The 16,452-nt window shown below is 36.7% G+C and overlaps 1 protein-coding gene across 2 annotated transcripts; it reads right to left on the reverse strand.

The window, feature by feature from the left end:
• Positions 1-524: 524 nt before the first annotated feature.
• SLC25A40 (solute carrier family 25 member 40) lies at positions 525-16,441 on the reverse strand. Of its 2 annotated transcripts, XM_050971171.1 has the most exons (12): positions 16,308-16,441; positions 15,261-15,379; positions 14,443-14,502; positions 13,185-13,291; positions 11,337-11,404; positions 9,586-9,710; positions 8,159-8,332; positions 4,817-4,926; positions 4,392-4,473; positions 2,696-2,776; positions 863-1,089; positions 525-742 (listed from the first exon to the last, which is right to left on the reverse strand). In XM_050971171.1, the coding sequence occupies exons 2-11, from the start codon at positions 15,352-15,354 to the stop codon at positions 974-976; spliced, it is 1,017 nt and encodes a 338-aa protein (XP_050827128.1). In that variant the 5' UTR covers positions 15,355-15,379; positions 16,308-16,441; the 3' UTR covers positions 525-742; positions 863-973. The 2 variants fall into 2 exon arrangements, with proteins under 2 accessions (XP_050827128.1, XP_050827129.1); XM_050971172.1 differs by lacking the exon at positions 16,308-16,441 and having other exon boundaries at positions 13,913-15,359.
• Between the last annotated feature and the right edge of the window lie 11 nt (positions 16,442-16,452).

Consider the following 16,452-nt stretch of genomic DNA (forward strand, 5'->3'; position numbering starts at 1 on the left):
AGCACACGGGGCAGAGGGTGGCTGTGCCCATAGCAGCAACCTGAACATGCTCTTCCCTTCAGAGGGGTGCAGGGCTGAGTCAAGCTGGCACACAATGGCCTCTCCTTATGCCAGCAACCTTGGCCTTCTGAGACAGGTGGCCCCACACAAAGTGTGCATGGCCTGGCCCTGCCTTGGAGCAGTGTGACAGTGACAACTGGCACCTCCCAGAAACAGGTGCAGGAGTGTTCCTGCAGAGCACCTGTACAGGCCTTTGGCTTCAGTGCATGGGTGGGCTTTAATTTCTCCCACTATTACCTTAGACAAAAAGCCCCTGCTGCCCCCTCAGTGTATGCACCATGCTCTCAGTGTCTAACCAACATAAGTATTTTTCCAATTTTACAGAATTTTTCATTTAAAATAAACCTGAGAAGCTTTTATAATATGAACTTACACAAAATACAGAGCTGCAACTAACAGACATGTACAGAATGAAACACATAACAAGCAGCAAGAATAAATAAGTATTTATTGAATTCACGCTGTATCAACCTCCTTACTGAGAAATAAATATATCTTATAATTAGAAACCCAAAACATTTTTAAACATAATTTTAAAACCCTACTAAAAAGTTTAATTATTTTCATTACTAAAATTTTACACAGTGGAAGTCATTATTCTTCATTGCTATGTCCAGCCTCAATTTTTCTTCTCTTCCTCCCTTTTTCTTTTGTTCTTCCTTCCTTTATTTTTTCTCTCCAGCTGCAAGAGAAGTCATAAAAGCTTCAATGACAGTTTAAAGGTGATGTGCATTTTCTTATTCATAATAAGAAAGTGAATTAATCCTTTGTGAAAGTTAAAAATGAAGCTTTATTTAGTTACCAAATGTAACAGTAGAAATTCACTGGGAATTCTAGAAACCATCTTCACAGATTTAAATTTGGCACAACTTCCATCATATACTTTGCCTTCACAGAATTGGATGAAGAAGAACTATGGATGTTGATTCTTTTTTTCATTTAAATGAGAAAAGAAAGACTTTCCATATTCGTACGTGCTGATCATTATGGCACAAGCAGGAGCAACTTTAAACAGCCGTGGAGTAATACCTGCCCAGAAGAGAAAGAGAAGTATTCACTATTATTTGTTTTCAGACCCAAGTGCTGCAGTACAATGTGCTGATCACAATATATTGATACCATAGTATATCAGTTTAAAGCTGGGATTGTACCTGCTCACATGCTTCAAAATACTGAATTTACTGGCTGTAAGTATTACCAGTGTAATAACCTCATGCCCTCACCTCTGCTGCCTTGTGTGGTCTGCCTGCCTCAAGTCCATTGTGCCTCTGCCCCTTCTGACTCCACACAACTGGAGCAGCTGGACCTGCAGAGCTCACGTGCTCCAGCACACAAGAGGTGGCCTCTACTAAAATGAAGAACCCTGGTCACATGAATAAATGATGGAATTTAAGTTTTAAGTGTCTCCCGTTATAGTCAATTGTGATCTTGCCAGTGGAGGTTAGAAAGTGATTCAGTTTAGAGAAGGGAAATAAGGCTGAATCTCCTTGTCCACACACAGCCAGCCCGCTACTTCCAAAGATGTCTGCCCAGAGCCAGTGCAGATGACGCATGACCCACAGAGAACTTGTGTGCCTTTGGAACAGCAGCAAGGAGCCAGGGTTGACTGGGATGGCTGGGACCAGTCGAGGAGCCAGGGTTGACCCAGGATGACTGGGGTTAGCCTTAACCCCAGTCATCTCAGCTACGTGTGGCCAACTGAACCGAACTGGGGGTTGATCAAGAGTATCTCTAAACTCTGCCACCCATGTATCAAGACTGAAGTATGTTGTAATCTATTACCTGAATTCAATATCAATATTATTGATACTTTGTGGTGTTTTGCATTCTGTAAGCATCCAGTGCTCTGAAATATGCAAATCCTGTTACCCAGCTATGCCATCACTGTGCAGCGAGTAAAGCAGTTTAATCTCTTTCAGCAAACACAAGTCCTGCAAGGCTTAACCACCTGTGCACCCATTCACACCAGGCCTCCGGTGAGCCAACGCAGTGTGGTGAAGTCTGGTAAGTTTCCTGGATTTGGAATGTCTCTTGCCAATGGTCATTTCAGTATGAGCTACAACAGGATTTTATCTCAATATTATTTTAATCTCAATATCTTTTCATTTCTGCTTCAGGCTGCTAGAGTCATGCAGCAGAGGGCTAATGTTTTCCCTTGTCTTCCTCGGGTCACCTATGGAAGCTTTTCTTGTTGCCCTTGACATCCCTGGCCAGATTCATTTCCTAACCTGATCTCTGTCTACTTAGACCATTTCTCTGTGACAGGTTACCTGTCCTGGCTTCCTTATTGTGTCTGAGCTTGTCCAGGAGCTCCTTCTTCCTCCATACAGGCCTCCTGGAGTTTTCACCTGACTTTCGCTTTACTGGGATACATTGTCCCTGAGCCTGGAGGAGGTGATTCTTGAATATTAACCAGCTTTCTTGGGCCTCTCCTCCCTCCAGGACACTATTCCATAGTACTCTACCAAGAAGATCCCAGGAGAGGCCAATATCTGCATGTCTGTTGCTTTCTATATGCAAAATATTGCATAACTGACAGTGTTCACAGAAATGGAAATATAAAACTTATGCATTTTAACATCTACAATTAAGAACTCTCTAGCCTGAATTTTTTTAGAGATAAGAGAAAACTTACCTGAAAATAATCCAGTAATCCCATTTCTAGCAGCAATTTTCCTCATAACTGCCCAGGTTGATTTACTGTCCCTCTGTGGAACTCAATACAATACAAGACAACAGTGAATTAGGCAATCCATGCAATACCACAGAATGATATTTTTAGAAATCAGAGACAGTCACAGATGTAATTGTTAGGTTTAACACCTTTTTTTGTTAATTTTATCCATCTTATTTATACAGTATGTTAATTTTAGTATTAATATATTTAATTATAATATTAATACAGTATGCAAATATACAAGTTGAAGCAGCAAGACATGGAAAAGACCTGTAGTAAAACCTAGAATAAGACACATGAACAGCTCCTGTAGTCTTTACTGGATTGCTGATACAGGTGAAAAAAGCCAGAGCAGTTTCATTAATGTATTCACATTCATCAGAATTATCCCACAGCCCTCAGAAGCCAAAAAACAATTTTGCATGGACAAAAATATTGTCAAATATTTTGAGAGACAAAATGTAGATGCATAGTCAGTGTCTAACACTAACTGGATCTGGAAAGAATTAAACTGGCACAACTTAAAGATTACCATAATGGAATTTTTAAAATATTAATTTTATTAATATTAAACTAATAGATATATGCAGACACATGTTTCAAAGTGGTGTTAGGAAGGAATTCTTACATCCATCAGCACAGGAAAATAATTAAAAACAGTAACTATGTATATTTAAAACTTTTTTAATACTTGTTCTATAATCAAATGATAATAATTCTTTTCCAAGAATTACTCTAGAAAAAAAAAATTTACCTGAGAGAATGAACCCTCATGCCAAAAAATGAGCACCTATTTTCTAAACAAAAACTATTTGGATACTTAGCTTGTTTAATGGTCTGTAATCTTAAAGCCATGATATAATATTTATTTAGGTTAAAGGAAGTCCTTCACTGGTCCACATCCCAAGCAATGGAAAAAAAAGGCATTATATATGCCTTCAATTTTATAAAAGAGACCAGTGCTCTACTGACAAAAGCAAAACGGAAACTTCCTCTTTCATCCTTTAAAGATGTTGGGACATTCGTTAATATACCCTCAAAAATAACGTTTTTGAAATCTCATGAAAAGAAGGTAAAAAACGCACAACCTGAGCACAATTCTTTCTACTCTAATACTTATCACAAGAATATTGCTATGTAGGAGAAAGTGGCAGTGAATGTTATTTTGAAGATTTCTTCAATAGACCACTGCTCACCTGAATGTTTGCTATGAAGTTAATTTTTTGCCTACTTAAATATAACTTACTTCAATCATAGAATACTTTGGGTTTAAAAGAACCAAAGAACCTTTATTGGTAATCTAATCCAACATCCCTGCCATAAGCAGGAACATCTCAAATTTGCAATTGGTCTGCCTAAATGTAATAGCTTTGGATTCCTTTCAATTTTATACCATCTTATTAAGCTAAATTGTACTGAACTCACACCTTTTTCCTCTTCCATGCCATTAATGAAATATGGTATTCTCCTAGGAGATAAAGTATATCTTACCTAGATACACAATTTGGGGAAGAAAAAATGCCTGAGTGATAAAATGGTTGCATATACTTTAGAAGGGGCAAATATCTAAAATTTGTACCACAAGCCATACCCAAACACTATATTTTATTTTTTGAAACACTATAGAGTTTTTTTATTCTTACCAGCAACTTACTTTTTAAGGTCTCATTCTCCCAAAGTTGAGTCTGCCTATGTGTTTTCACTACATCAAATGGCTGAGTTACAACAGCTGCAATCTATCAGGAAATCAGTTTTAATGTTAGTGCACAAAAAATTAAAATTTAACCTTAAATTTTTAAATTAAAGTGCACACACAATTTAAAACTAGATTTGATATTCCAAGCACATGATATTTTTAAGTCTTGTATGCCAGAACACTGTAGTTTATGCAGATTTATTTAGTCAGGTTGAATATAGACTGAATTCAGTCAGACTTTAAACAAACCACATAGGTTTAAAGTAAAAGTACCCTAAAATATACGACATTTCTGAGAGAATGATCTAAAATCATACATTTTTAAAATAGTTTATTAGTGCTAATAATAAAGAATAGTATTAGAAATGAAATTATATACTTACAGAGCCAGATGCTGCTCCTGAAGTAAAAGAAACAAAAAATGTGGGTTCATGTGCACCAACTTCCTTGCACATCATCTTCTTGAAACGTTCATAATTATACCAGTACATTGCTATGATTACAAAAAAATAAACTTGCATTACAACAGATTTGTATCTCAAGTACAAAAACTCTTATATCAAGTCCAGATGTAAGAATTCTACTGCAGTTATAGAAGCTAACAGAAACAAGAGCTGAAAGCATAATAAGCGTCCTATGTAATGACCCATGGACAGATTGCTGTGTTCCCCTTGCTCTCCATATCCCAAATTTCTTCATTTGATACAAATTAGCCTAATCATTTTGTCTTTCCCTTAGGTAACCCTTACCTTCATACAATCTAAACCAAGAACCATAAAGCTCACATTAAATTTAAAATAAATCAAAATGTAGATTTTTAATTACTTGGTATGTTTTCAGGCATATTTCACAGATCTCAGTAATTCTATAAAAACACATTTCATACAAAATGAAATATTGCTCAGGACTGCCTCATACTTTTTTGAGGCACAGTATAAAATTTAATTCTGAGAGAACCAAAAAATATAATTTTGCTCCCTGGAATTACTAATAGGGAAATGCCTCTCTGGGGAGTGTCAAATGAAAGTCCAGAAAACAACTTATAGGAATAACATCTGCTTCTGTGACCATCTGCTGAACTAAACTGCACTTTTTCTGCTTTCTAACTAAAACTTCAAGTGATACACTACTGGGCTGAATTAGAGAGTAATTACTCATGGCAGTTGGTTGACTAAATACTGGAAATGACAGCTCCACATCCTGAAAGGTCACAATGTTCAGAACAGAGTTCTGGAGTTTGTGCCAGCAGAAAAATTGCACAGCATTTTCTTGCCACCAAGACTAACAGCACAAATGCCTGGCCTCCAACATTTTGTAAAAGTCAAAGTAGGCAGTATCTCAGAAGGCATTCTGAGGATTTGAGAACCTACTATTGAAATGTACAAAACCCTAATTTAATATAAATTATCTAAAGCCAGAATTTTCTTAAGCACCTTCAGGATGAATGAACACCATTTACATTTATATTGTCTGTGACACTGCCTAAAGAAGGGCTCAAATATTATTATTAAACCAGTTTTTGTATTTATAAGCACTCATAACTTAAGTTTTGTTCAGTCTTGCTAGCATCCCAAGGAACATGCTTGAAACATGTCATAAACAATTGGGCTAGGAATAGAGTGCAATTCTAATTATCCTGTGCTTCTTGAGTCATGCTGTGCTGTTTGACTGTTTTCAGAAGTTTTCATTTGACTTTTTTAATGCTTTCTCAGCTCTGTGTTACACTCATTTTAACTCCTGAGATAGCTGACTTGAACTCCCTGCAGCAAAGTTGCAAACTGAGAACACCAGAGATTCGGCTGCTGTTGAGCATCATTCAAACTGAAGAGCTCAGACTGAATGTACAAAGGAAGGACATCATAGCAGATAGAGAGCAGTTATGAGGAAAAAATTATCAGGAAACACAGCTGGAAAAGGTATTAAGCAGTATTAAACACCCTTAGCTTTACATAAGCAGAATTTTGTGGCATTTGGGTTTTTTTTTAAATACATTTTCCTTTATTCATGCTTCTACTGGTCTGCTCACTATTGGTTGAGTAGTTCTCAACATGCAGCTACGGCCTTATAGGTTAATTGGTGTCTCTACCATCATGCCCATAAAGTACTGGGCACAGATGAGTGAGTGGCCACTGGCTGTCCAGGGAATGCCAGAACTGTGTAGAAACTGACTAAAAAAAAAAAATCAACAAGACTGTCTTGGAGCAGTGGAGGACCAGCAGGTGAAAAGGGCTGAGAAGAATGCACATCACCTTAGTGCCCTCTTCCTTGTGCACTCCCTCTGATCTTCCCACTCTGTTAAAAGCAGCAGGGGGAAGGAAGCTCACTAGCTCCAGCCACACTGCTACAGACAAAAATCAATAAAAGAATAAGAGTTTCTACTTGAAGTCAGACAGCAGGAATCAGGTGAAGAATTTGAGAGTTCCCTTCCAAACCTTAGAGAACAGCCTAAGAGAAAACTGCTTTTGGCAGAGAAGAAAAATAAGTAAATTTAAAATAAAAATTTAAGAGGAAACACTTCAAACAAAGGAGTCAGATGAATTCTGACAGTTATCTTTAGCTTTAGTGAAACCAGGTTTTCATAGGGTCAGAAGCCTTCCCTATTACAGAAGACTAAATTAAATCCCATCAAGGAACTGGATCTATAGGCAGGAAATACATTCCAAACACAATTTTCAAATATCTTCCAGTAGCTAAGTGAAAGAGAACAGAGCATTATAAATTCTGAAAAGAAGACAGCTGAAATAACTTGGTTCAGTTTACTCACTTAACTACCAACTGCAATTTTAAAGTAAATATCCCCATCACACCCCTTTATGTCTCAGTTTGGTTTATGGCCAATTTTAAATTTACTCTGAGTACACATATCCTGTAACAGCCCAAACCAGTGACTGGCCCACCAGATTGATTGGAAACACAAATTAAATTAGATATCAAATCATCTTAAGACTGAAGTAAGACAACAGAGACAGCAGGTCAAATACTTCAAGGGTTCTCTGAATAAGAAACTTTCCAGAAATAGGTGTGAAGAATTTTTCTGGGCCAACACATACAGTGTTTACAGATTCCTGGTACTACCCCAATGACAGAAACTGCTTCAATGACAACTGATGTCTGATGATCCAAAAGCACTCTGACAAAAACAGGCCTTAAAGGGACAGGGACTTTCTGATGCTTTAGCAGTTTCCTCTGTAACATCTGTCCCAGTTACCTTAAGGAATAGCTCTAGAACTAGTTATGCTTTGAATCAGACTTTTCTTCTTCAAGGCTTTCAGCTTTCGAGTCTTGCTAAAGAGTTTTTTTGGACCAGTCATACAACAGAATTCATCTTGATTTAAAAAAAAAAAAATCACTACTGTGTCACTCTGTACATGTGTCCAAAATTATGTAACAGAGCACTTATATACAGCAGGTTTATCAGAAAATAGCCACTATTTCTATCACAGAGAAAATTTCCAGCTGAAACACTTCAAAAGCACTCATTGTGTAAGCTAAAGATGAGAAGAAAGAGTCTAAGTAGAGAAAGGGAATGTAACAATGAATCCTATCTGGTATCCACAAACAAAATGGGGGGGGAGGGGAGGAATCATATCTTCAGAGAGTTTATAAATAAAAACACTCAAAAAAAAATCTCAGTCATTCTTAAAGCTAACTATTAAAACTACCTAAAAGCACAGAAAAATAATATAAAAACATAAACCAAAACCTGCATGGAAAATAAACCCTACCTGAGAAAGGTACATCTCTCAGAATAGTCGAAGCCCAGCCCTGCCAGAGGGAGAACCAGCCATCCACAGCCACTTTGGTGCTGATCCGCAGGTACAGCTGCTTGTAGGACGACCTGCGATACTGCATTTGAGTTCTGATCAGCTCCAGGGGACTCACCACTGTGGCAGAACCAACTGCAAAGGAAACATGGCTTTTTTAGAACAATCAACATTTCACAGCACAATTTCCTGAACATTCAAGTCATGTCTCTTACCTTATTTTATATATTTGGTTATTTTCAACTCTCCCATTTTCCTTGAACTGATTCTCAAAATACGTTTCCTTTCCATATAAGAAAAGTATGCCTATTCACACTACCTATGTTTCCAGTTTGGGTTTTCTTTTTTTTTCAATGCTTGCATGTTTGAAACAATGTATCATGTTGAGAATCCTCATTTTTCAGATTTAACATATAAATAGGCTGAAAATGTCAAGTACTTACACTCAATTATTTTCATAAGTTGCCATTTTAAACTGTAACTTGAAGAAAGCAATCTTGATGGTTAAGGCTTCTTTTTGTGTTAAGGACAGAATTGTGGTTACAAATTTAAACTTTTATTGATGTCTAAGCATCTTTACCACTCTTATTTTAAACTATCAAGAATGATTAGCAGGCAATCTGTATCTGATAAAGTAACTCTTCCATCTTGCACAATGGCCAGTGAGTCATCATTCAGTAACAAGATACCATCACACATCTAACAGACATAAAAAATTTTACTAGATCCAAGAATTTTTCTTCTGTTGCTGGAATAAGATTTTACACATTAATTTAAAAACTGGAACAGCCTAATATGAAAAATGTGCTACACCACCACAAATTAGCAATTCTTTTCCCACTAGTCTGCCAGTGCCCCCATGGTTGTCACAGGTAGAACATGGAATTGCATCATCAGATCCTTCTAAGAAAGCCCTAAAATATATGAACTGAGTTAATTCTACAAAAATAGATGAGGAAAAGGATAAACAAAAGTAGGAAAATATATACATTCCATCCACATCATACAACAGTAAAACCAGTACAAGTCAAATTTTCATCTTTGTTATAATTACCTATGTACCTTCCTTTATAGCAAATAACAATGTTTATTATTAGATTGATGGCAGAACAGACTTAAACTAAACTGCCCTTGGTAGAAATCTAGAAACATAAAATTTTGAATTAATTACAAATGTAGTGAAACTGTTTCAGCAAAACCAAATCTCATTATTCCAGGTTAGAGGATTCTGTTGCCCAAGAAATAACTGGGTAACGACAGTATTCCTTCCTATCCCTCATTTAAACCCACAGCATATTTACTTTAAATAAAAGTCAACAAAACAAACTCAAGTAAAGAGCATAGAGGTATTATGTTCCAGTTTTCTCTTTAAACAGAAGACAACTTACATCTGCTTAAGGAACCTGCAATAACTGGAATGTGCTCATCATGCTTTCCTGGTCTATTTTTCAAAGCTTCACACAGCTGATCATAGCACGTAAAATAGATTGCTGTGGTAGGAACTGCCATTATTCTAAAATATAAGAGAGGAAATTTAAATTAATACCAAGAAAGCAGGAGAATAGAATCAACTGTCTTGTATTAATATTTTACTTACATTTAAAAAAAAGTTAAATCTCCAGCTGTATGTAATGGATTATTAAAAGAAACCAACAATAATCCCATAGCTTTGATTCACAGCTTCTAGTTCAGAGTTTCAAACCCACACATTTCCCAGGTTTTCATTTCATTAGGGAAAACCATAAGTAAAATGATGGCAGATTATCTCTGTCAAAATCTATTCCAGACCAGCTTCAGAACTATTTTGATAAAGAATGGGAAGTGAAAGATCTGAAAATGAAGAACCCAAAAATAATTTAACACATGTATTCTTTACTTTAACATTTATTTACGTAACAATTGGATATTATGCTCTTGATCAACAGCCATGATACTCACTACTTGAGAGACAATGTAGCATGCATAAATATAAGCTTTTTCCATACCAGCATAGTAGAGACTGTAGCAGCAACAGGTAGATTCAATAATCATTCAGTGTAGGGGTAAAGCACCACATCTTACTGTAATGTGGCAATTACACTTCTGTGTTATGTCTGTGCCAATACAGCATGTACCACCATAACCAAAAACCACCAAGGACCGTCATGCTTGGAAAACCAACATGGCTTAGTTTAAATCTTCTCTTCTACTTGTGTGACTTTCTCCAGTAAAGAAGTTAGTTCTCTGCTGGAGAACGGAACATGTGCTTTGTAAAAAAACTGTAGTGACTGGAACAGTTCAGTCAGGTCCTAAGGTTTATATTTTGAAATTGCCACATACTGGAGGGCAGACAAGGCTGAACCCCATCATGCTTTACTTTTTTTGTGCCTATACACTGAGCACTGTCTGCAAAAAAAAAGTACCAGTGCTTCCCACTGGGCACTTCCCACTTTGTGCCTTACAAGATACAAGTTTAATACACATCTTAGATTTGAAAACCTTTGGTTTATGAAGGAGAACATAATTATAGAGGTCTTAATTTCTATCTGAACTAGGTTAATATGAATAAAAAGATAAAACAGTTTGGGGCTGTTAAACCTAAAGAGAAGACCAGGAGGAGATCTGATTGCAGTGTTTAAATATGTAAATTGCTCTTGTAGAGAGAAAATGAATTATCTGTTTATCCAGATAGAATAAAACCCCAAAGTTCTTTGAAATAAAGAAGATTATTACAAAAATTAAGTGAGGGTAATGAGGTGGAACACCAGAGTGTCTGGAAACAGCTGTGCTGCTGATAGCAAGTCATTAAGTAACAAGATACAAGAAGAATGTGTTGAAGACTGACCCTCTCAAGTGACCAGGTCCCATCTTGTGATTTGATGATGCTATCAAAGGAATGGTTATAGTAGGGGGAAAAAAAAGCAGAATGAGAAGTCTATTGATCCTGCTTAACAACAAAGAATGTATCAGGAAATTCTAAAATCTGGTAAAAATTATACTGTCCATAGACATATCTGATTGAACTGATTAATCTGAAACTTCAGAACTGACCAAATTTTAAAAATAACTTAGAAATAAGCATAATAATTTCTCAAAAATAACTAAGTAATTTTTTAAACAATAACTTACAGCATGTTACCAAAAAACACATTCAACTTACAGTGTTGGGGGAAGCCCACTCCACAGCGACCTAATTCCCTCTCTTTGAATAATTTTCACAAATGCATCCTAAAAATATAACCAGGGTAACCAGGGAAAGAGCAATAATTAGCTACAAACTTTTGTAGTTAGTAATACATTTTAGCTGGCAGAACACAAAACTAATGTCTTTAAAAGTATGTTTGGAAATGGCTTATCATTGTAAGATCCCAATTTTATAACTGCTTACACAAGCTATGTCCGCTACATAAGCTTAACCATGCAAACAGTTCCACTGAGCTGAACAGAATAATTTATGTGAGTGAAATTAAGAATTTCCTTCCATCTTAAAACGCCAAAGTGCTAAGTGTTTATCAGTGACTGACAGCCCTGTGAACAACTATTTTCAGTACTAATATGGTATTGCAGCAATTTGTGAAAACTTCCCAAAAAATCCACTAAATCTTTTTTTTTCAATATGTAGCAGAGTTTCTAGGCATGAAATAGCAACTAATTCTCAAAGATTCTTCAATACTTCCTCTGACAATGTGACCCCATACATGCGATATGTATACACTATGCCATATACAAGCTTTCAATTATTACTACAGCTGTCCTGAATATTCCCAGGAGACTGACAGCACAAGAACACTAAACCTTGCAGATCATTCAGCTGACATCACAAGAAAAAACACAAACTTTTGTAATGTCAGGATTGTAATTTTCTTAAAACATCTGGGGTAAGAGGTTGGGATTCAATGGATTATAATGTGCCTAAGACTAGACATTATTACAGAGCCTCAAAAGACAGAGAGTCTGGCAGACCACAGAAAGGACTTAGAGAAAGAAAAAAGCAAATAGCTTTAGAGGAGACAGCCTTGATGGACTAATCCTGTGAGGTAAAAAGTTGAATGGAAAAAACAAAGAAATGGTTTATTACAACAAACCTTGGCTTTGAAAGGAAGCCAAGAATCCCTAAATGTCCTAACAGGGTTTAACAAAAAGACACTTTTATACCAGCTGGTTACTATCTTTATAACCCAGCTTCAACAAGTTTACAAAACAGGAAGGTATAGATAAAAGGTAGGACTAATTTTTTAAAAAAAGAAGATGAAGTTGTATGATGGCCATTCTTCTTTAAGAATCACCTTATTATGGCAAAACCAGGCATAAATTAATGTCTAACATTCTAAAATTACATAGTAAAGGTAATTGAAAAAATCACATTTGTAAAGTCACTAATTAAAAAAAAAACCTTTTAAACTACTGAAGACACCTTTTGCATTAACATCCCATTCTCAAGATTTTAATTCTGAAAAATCCTTGATCATAGGTTTAATTTCATGGCAAAGCCAAAAGAAAAACTGACTAATAAACCAGCATGACAGTATCTGCCAGCAAGTCTGATTCAAGTGTTTAGGAAAATGCTAGTCCTACAAGTCTAGATACTTGACAGGATAGAAACTTCTCTGGATAGAGAACTTGACGCATGAACTTAACTTTAAACAATATCTGCACCATTAGTTCAGCTCAGAAGCATATTGGGAGATGTCTGGGCACAAGGGATGTAAGCAGGAAAGAGAAAATTATTACCTGCAATCAACAATTAGTGCCAATATGGCTGAAGTGGGGAAAATGAAATCATAAAGCCAGTAACCTGTAAGGGGAGCTGTGCAGCTGCCTCCTTGTTCATCTTAAGGAAGGAATATATATTTTTTTGCAGACAGTAAAAGGTATCATCAATCAGCAGTGTAACCACATGAAGGCCCTCTCAAATGACGACAGATTCCAGCAGAACCCAAAAAACCCTGAAAACTTTAGAGTATACTACTTAAAAATGCAGTTTTATATAAATGTAAAATGTTCTTACCAAAGTCCCTTTGAAATGCCCAGGTTTTTTATACCAGGCTTTGCTCCCCCCATTTTCACAAACATATACATGATCCATATGGCCACTGGAGTATACAAAACACTTTCCTAAAAAATGGTGCATAAGGATATAGTTAATGCTTGTAAGATTGAAATTGCCGCTGCATAAAAACAAAGTGCATAAAATGGCAACACAGATTTATCTCTGGTTAGACACAGAGGGGCAAAATCATTTTGGTAAGTCAGTAATGACAAATTAGGTCAAAGAAGAGAGGGTACAAATGTACTACTCAGACTGCCCAACCAAATGGAACTGCCTACACAAGGGTCTAAGTGACATGTTTAGGTTATATTACCATCTGCTGAAAGGCAAAACTAACACAAGACCTGAACTTGTATGTAACTGTGAATATCATTCAGACTTTTAAATATTTTATTAAGTAGCCTCAGCATCCACTTCAAGTGGAGGTATTGTATTTTATCTGTATTATTATTATTACATCTTATCTTGGTCTGTATTTATATAAGATCATCCCTTCAATTTGCTTTTTACTTCTCCTACACTATGTACTTTTAGCCTCTTAGATAAAATATTATTGCCATTACAAAAACATACTTCAAGCTTCACATTTGCAGACTTCTGAAGGCTTTAGAACTTACTCAAAAACAGGACAGAAGGCACAAGTATTTTCCCTAATTTAATTTGCAAGTGTGACTGCAAATACTCACCTCCACATTCAACATGAAAAACCAGTCATCTTCTTTTCTTTTAAATCTCATATACTAAGTACAAGTAAATAGTAGGAACCATTAGCACATCTTTGAGATCACAATATCTTCATCTATTTAGAACCCAAGTGGCAAGTGACTTGTTAAGACTTCTCCATTTCAAAAATCTCTGGATTCTGGAGGAGATGAACTTTGATATAACATCCTGACCACATAAGCCCTCTGATGAAATATTTATTCATTTAGTAACAGCTTTTTATTGTTTCACTCAACTCAGTATTAGTTGTATGTTCTGCCATAATGAAAATACTAAGACAGGGAAAAAAAGCCTGTTTAAAATGACATGGATGTATGGGACTTCTTTTCTACTGTGTCTGTTTAGTACATACTGGTGTGTTGCTTTTCCCCACCTCCCACAGTTATATTGGAGAAACAAACTCAAACATTCTGCACCTCAGCAAAGTATCAGCTAAATACAAGAGCAAAAAGCAAACTCTGTCCCCTATTACACTACACATTTGTTTGTTTACCGTCATGGAATGGATTCCTTTGGGCTTGCAGTCGGGTTTTGATAACATCAAGAGGAGTTACTAAAATGAAACAGAAGGCATTTAGAAACACCCTGGATGCCCTGAAAACGTAGAAGTTTACAGATGCCTTATCAGAACCTTTTTTTTGTTTCCAAAGTGAGGGGGGGAACAGATGTTATCAAGCAGAGAGAAAAGGGATGTCAGCAGACAGAGACAATGCTATCAGAGACAAAGGAGAACTACACACCCTATATGGTTTGCAAGATATCAAATCTATCTTTTCTAATTTACTAACAGTTGCATAGGCATGAAATATTAGAAATACACAAAGCTCTTTCAAAAACCACTGTATCATGTTGCCTGAAATTGGTTTTATAAGTAGCACACCACAAAGCATGCAAAATCAAATTTTGGCCTCCGGCATATAAAATAGCACAGCATTCTTCATGTGTTTGTTCTTTTTCAATTAACTGACCATAGGACAATTTTCAAAAAAAAAAACAACTTAAATTCATTATGTACTTTTCTTTTTTGCTGCATGTAGCCAATATGTAAAACACTGGAGTTCCTGAAAAGTAATTGAAGGTTTAGTGAACATTTCACTGCTTCCACTGCAGCCCTTACAACTATTACAGGCTGAGACATGCTGAATGCTGCAGTGCCTGGGCAGCTGAACCATCTTCCTCTGAATATACTGGCTGAGGGCTTGATTCTACACACTAGTGGGAACATACATAAGCAGACATCATGCTGAGTCAAACTGAAGAGTAATCAGTTTGTAAGATTCTCTCTGTAGCCAGCTTCATTGTTTGCCTTACCAAATAATGATGTAATTATAGCTCCACAACAAGAGGCTATTGCTTGCTGAACAATGGTTAGTTTTTGTACATTGATATCACTCATTTCAGCCATGGCTTTATCCCCAGGGAAGGAAAACCTGTTAAGGAACAGAAAAACATATTGTAAGACTACGCTCAAAATTTGCAGAAAAAAAGTCAAGGGATAAATATTTTCAATTTTCATTGCTAAGTTATGTAAAACCAGCAATATTCCTTTTCTACTTCTGTAGAAGCATCTCAGCAATTTTTGAGATTATTTGAGCCACGTTTTGCGAGTAAGTTTTCTAAAGACAATAAATCTTCAAAATCCTTCCTAAATGAATTACAACACTTACATGTTGTTATAAACCACATTAAATGTTTAACACGTATTGCCCTTAACTGCAACGGTGTTTACAAAAATGCAAACAATCCTTACAAACATAAACTCCCAGCCTGTGGCCCGTAAACTGAAGCACTGCAGAATAATTGACCCAGCCCTTCTCTTGCTCCCACCTCTCCTGAGAGAAGCCAGAAAGGTCTCCTGGCTGACCCAACAGCCACAGCCTGCTAGTGATGACTGTGTGTCCTGGCAAGATCCTCATGTAATAGGCAGGGAATAGCTACTAATAATGCTACCGTGAAATATTAATTCCTTGAACGAATCCCACTCTAGGCTACATAGGCACGGTCACAGCAATTTAGGAATGCATTCTCAATATCTGCAACTAGCCAGGGCAGGAGAAGATAATAAAAACACTTCAGAAAATAAAATCCCCAAATAGAGGTATGTCTTTAAAAATGCACCACTATTGCTTAAGTGCAGCCCTAACTTTGTTAGAAACATTGATCTAAGCTTTTCATTGACTTCACAAGAATGTTTTGATATTTTCACTACGCTTCAAGTTAGACAAAAAAAGACTAAGTTGCACAAACCAGCTCTGGCCTCTCAGATGCTAACAACTGCAAGGGTGGGTGAGGATATTGTTTATTTTTCACGTATCTTTTAACTCAGAAGCGGACCTCTGCCAAAAACTGCGTACATACCCGTTTACCGGCGGCGCCCGCCGGGGGCAAAGGTCTCCGAGACTCAAGGACAGTCCGGGCTGCGGCGAGGAGAGAAGAGAGCACTGCCACTCCTACCCCTCCTGCAGAGCCAAGGCAGCCGAGCTTCGTCCCCACAGGCTCCTTC

This window comes from Serinus canaria, chromosome 2 (genome assembly GCF_022539315.1).
Source record: "Serinus canaria isolate serCan28SL12 chromosome 2, serCan2020, whole genome shotgun sequence".
NCBI classification, from domain to species: Eukaryota; Metazoa; Chordata; class Aves; order Passeriformes; family Fringillidae; genus Serinus; species Serinus canaria.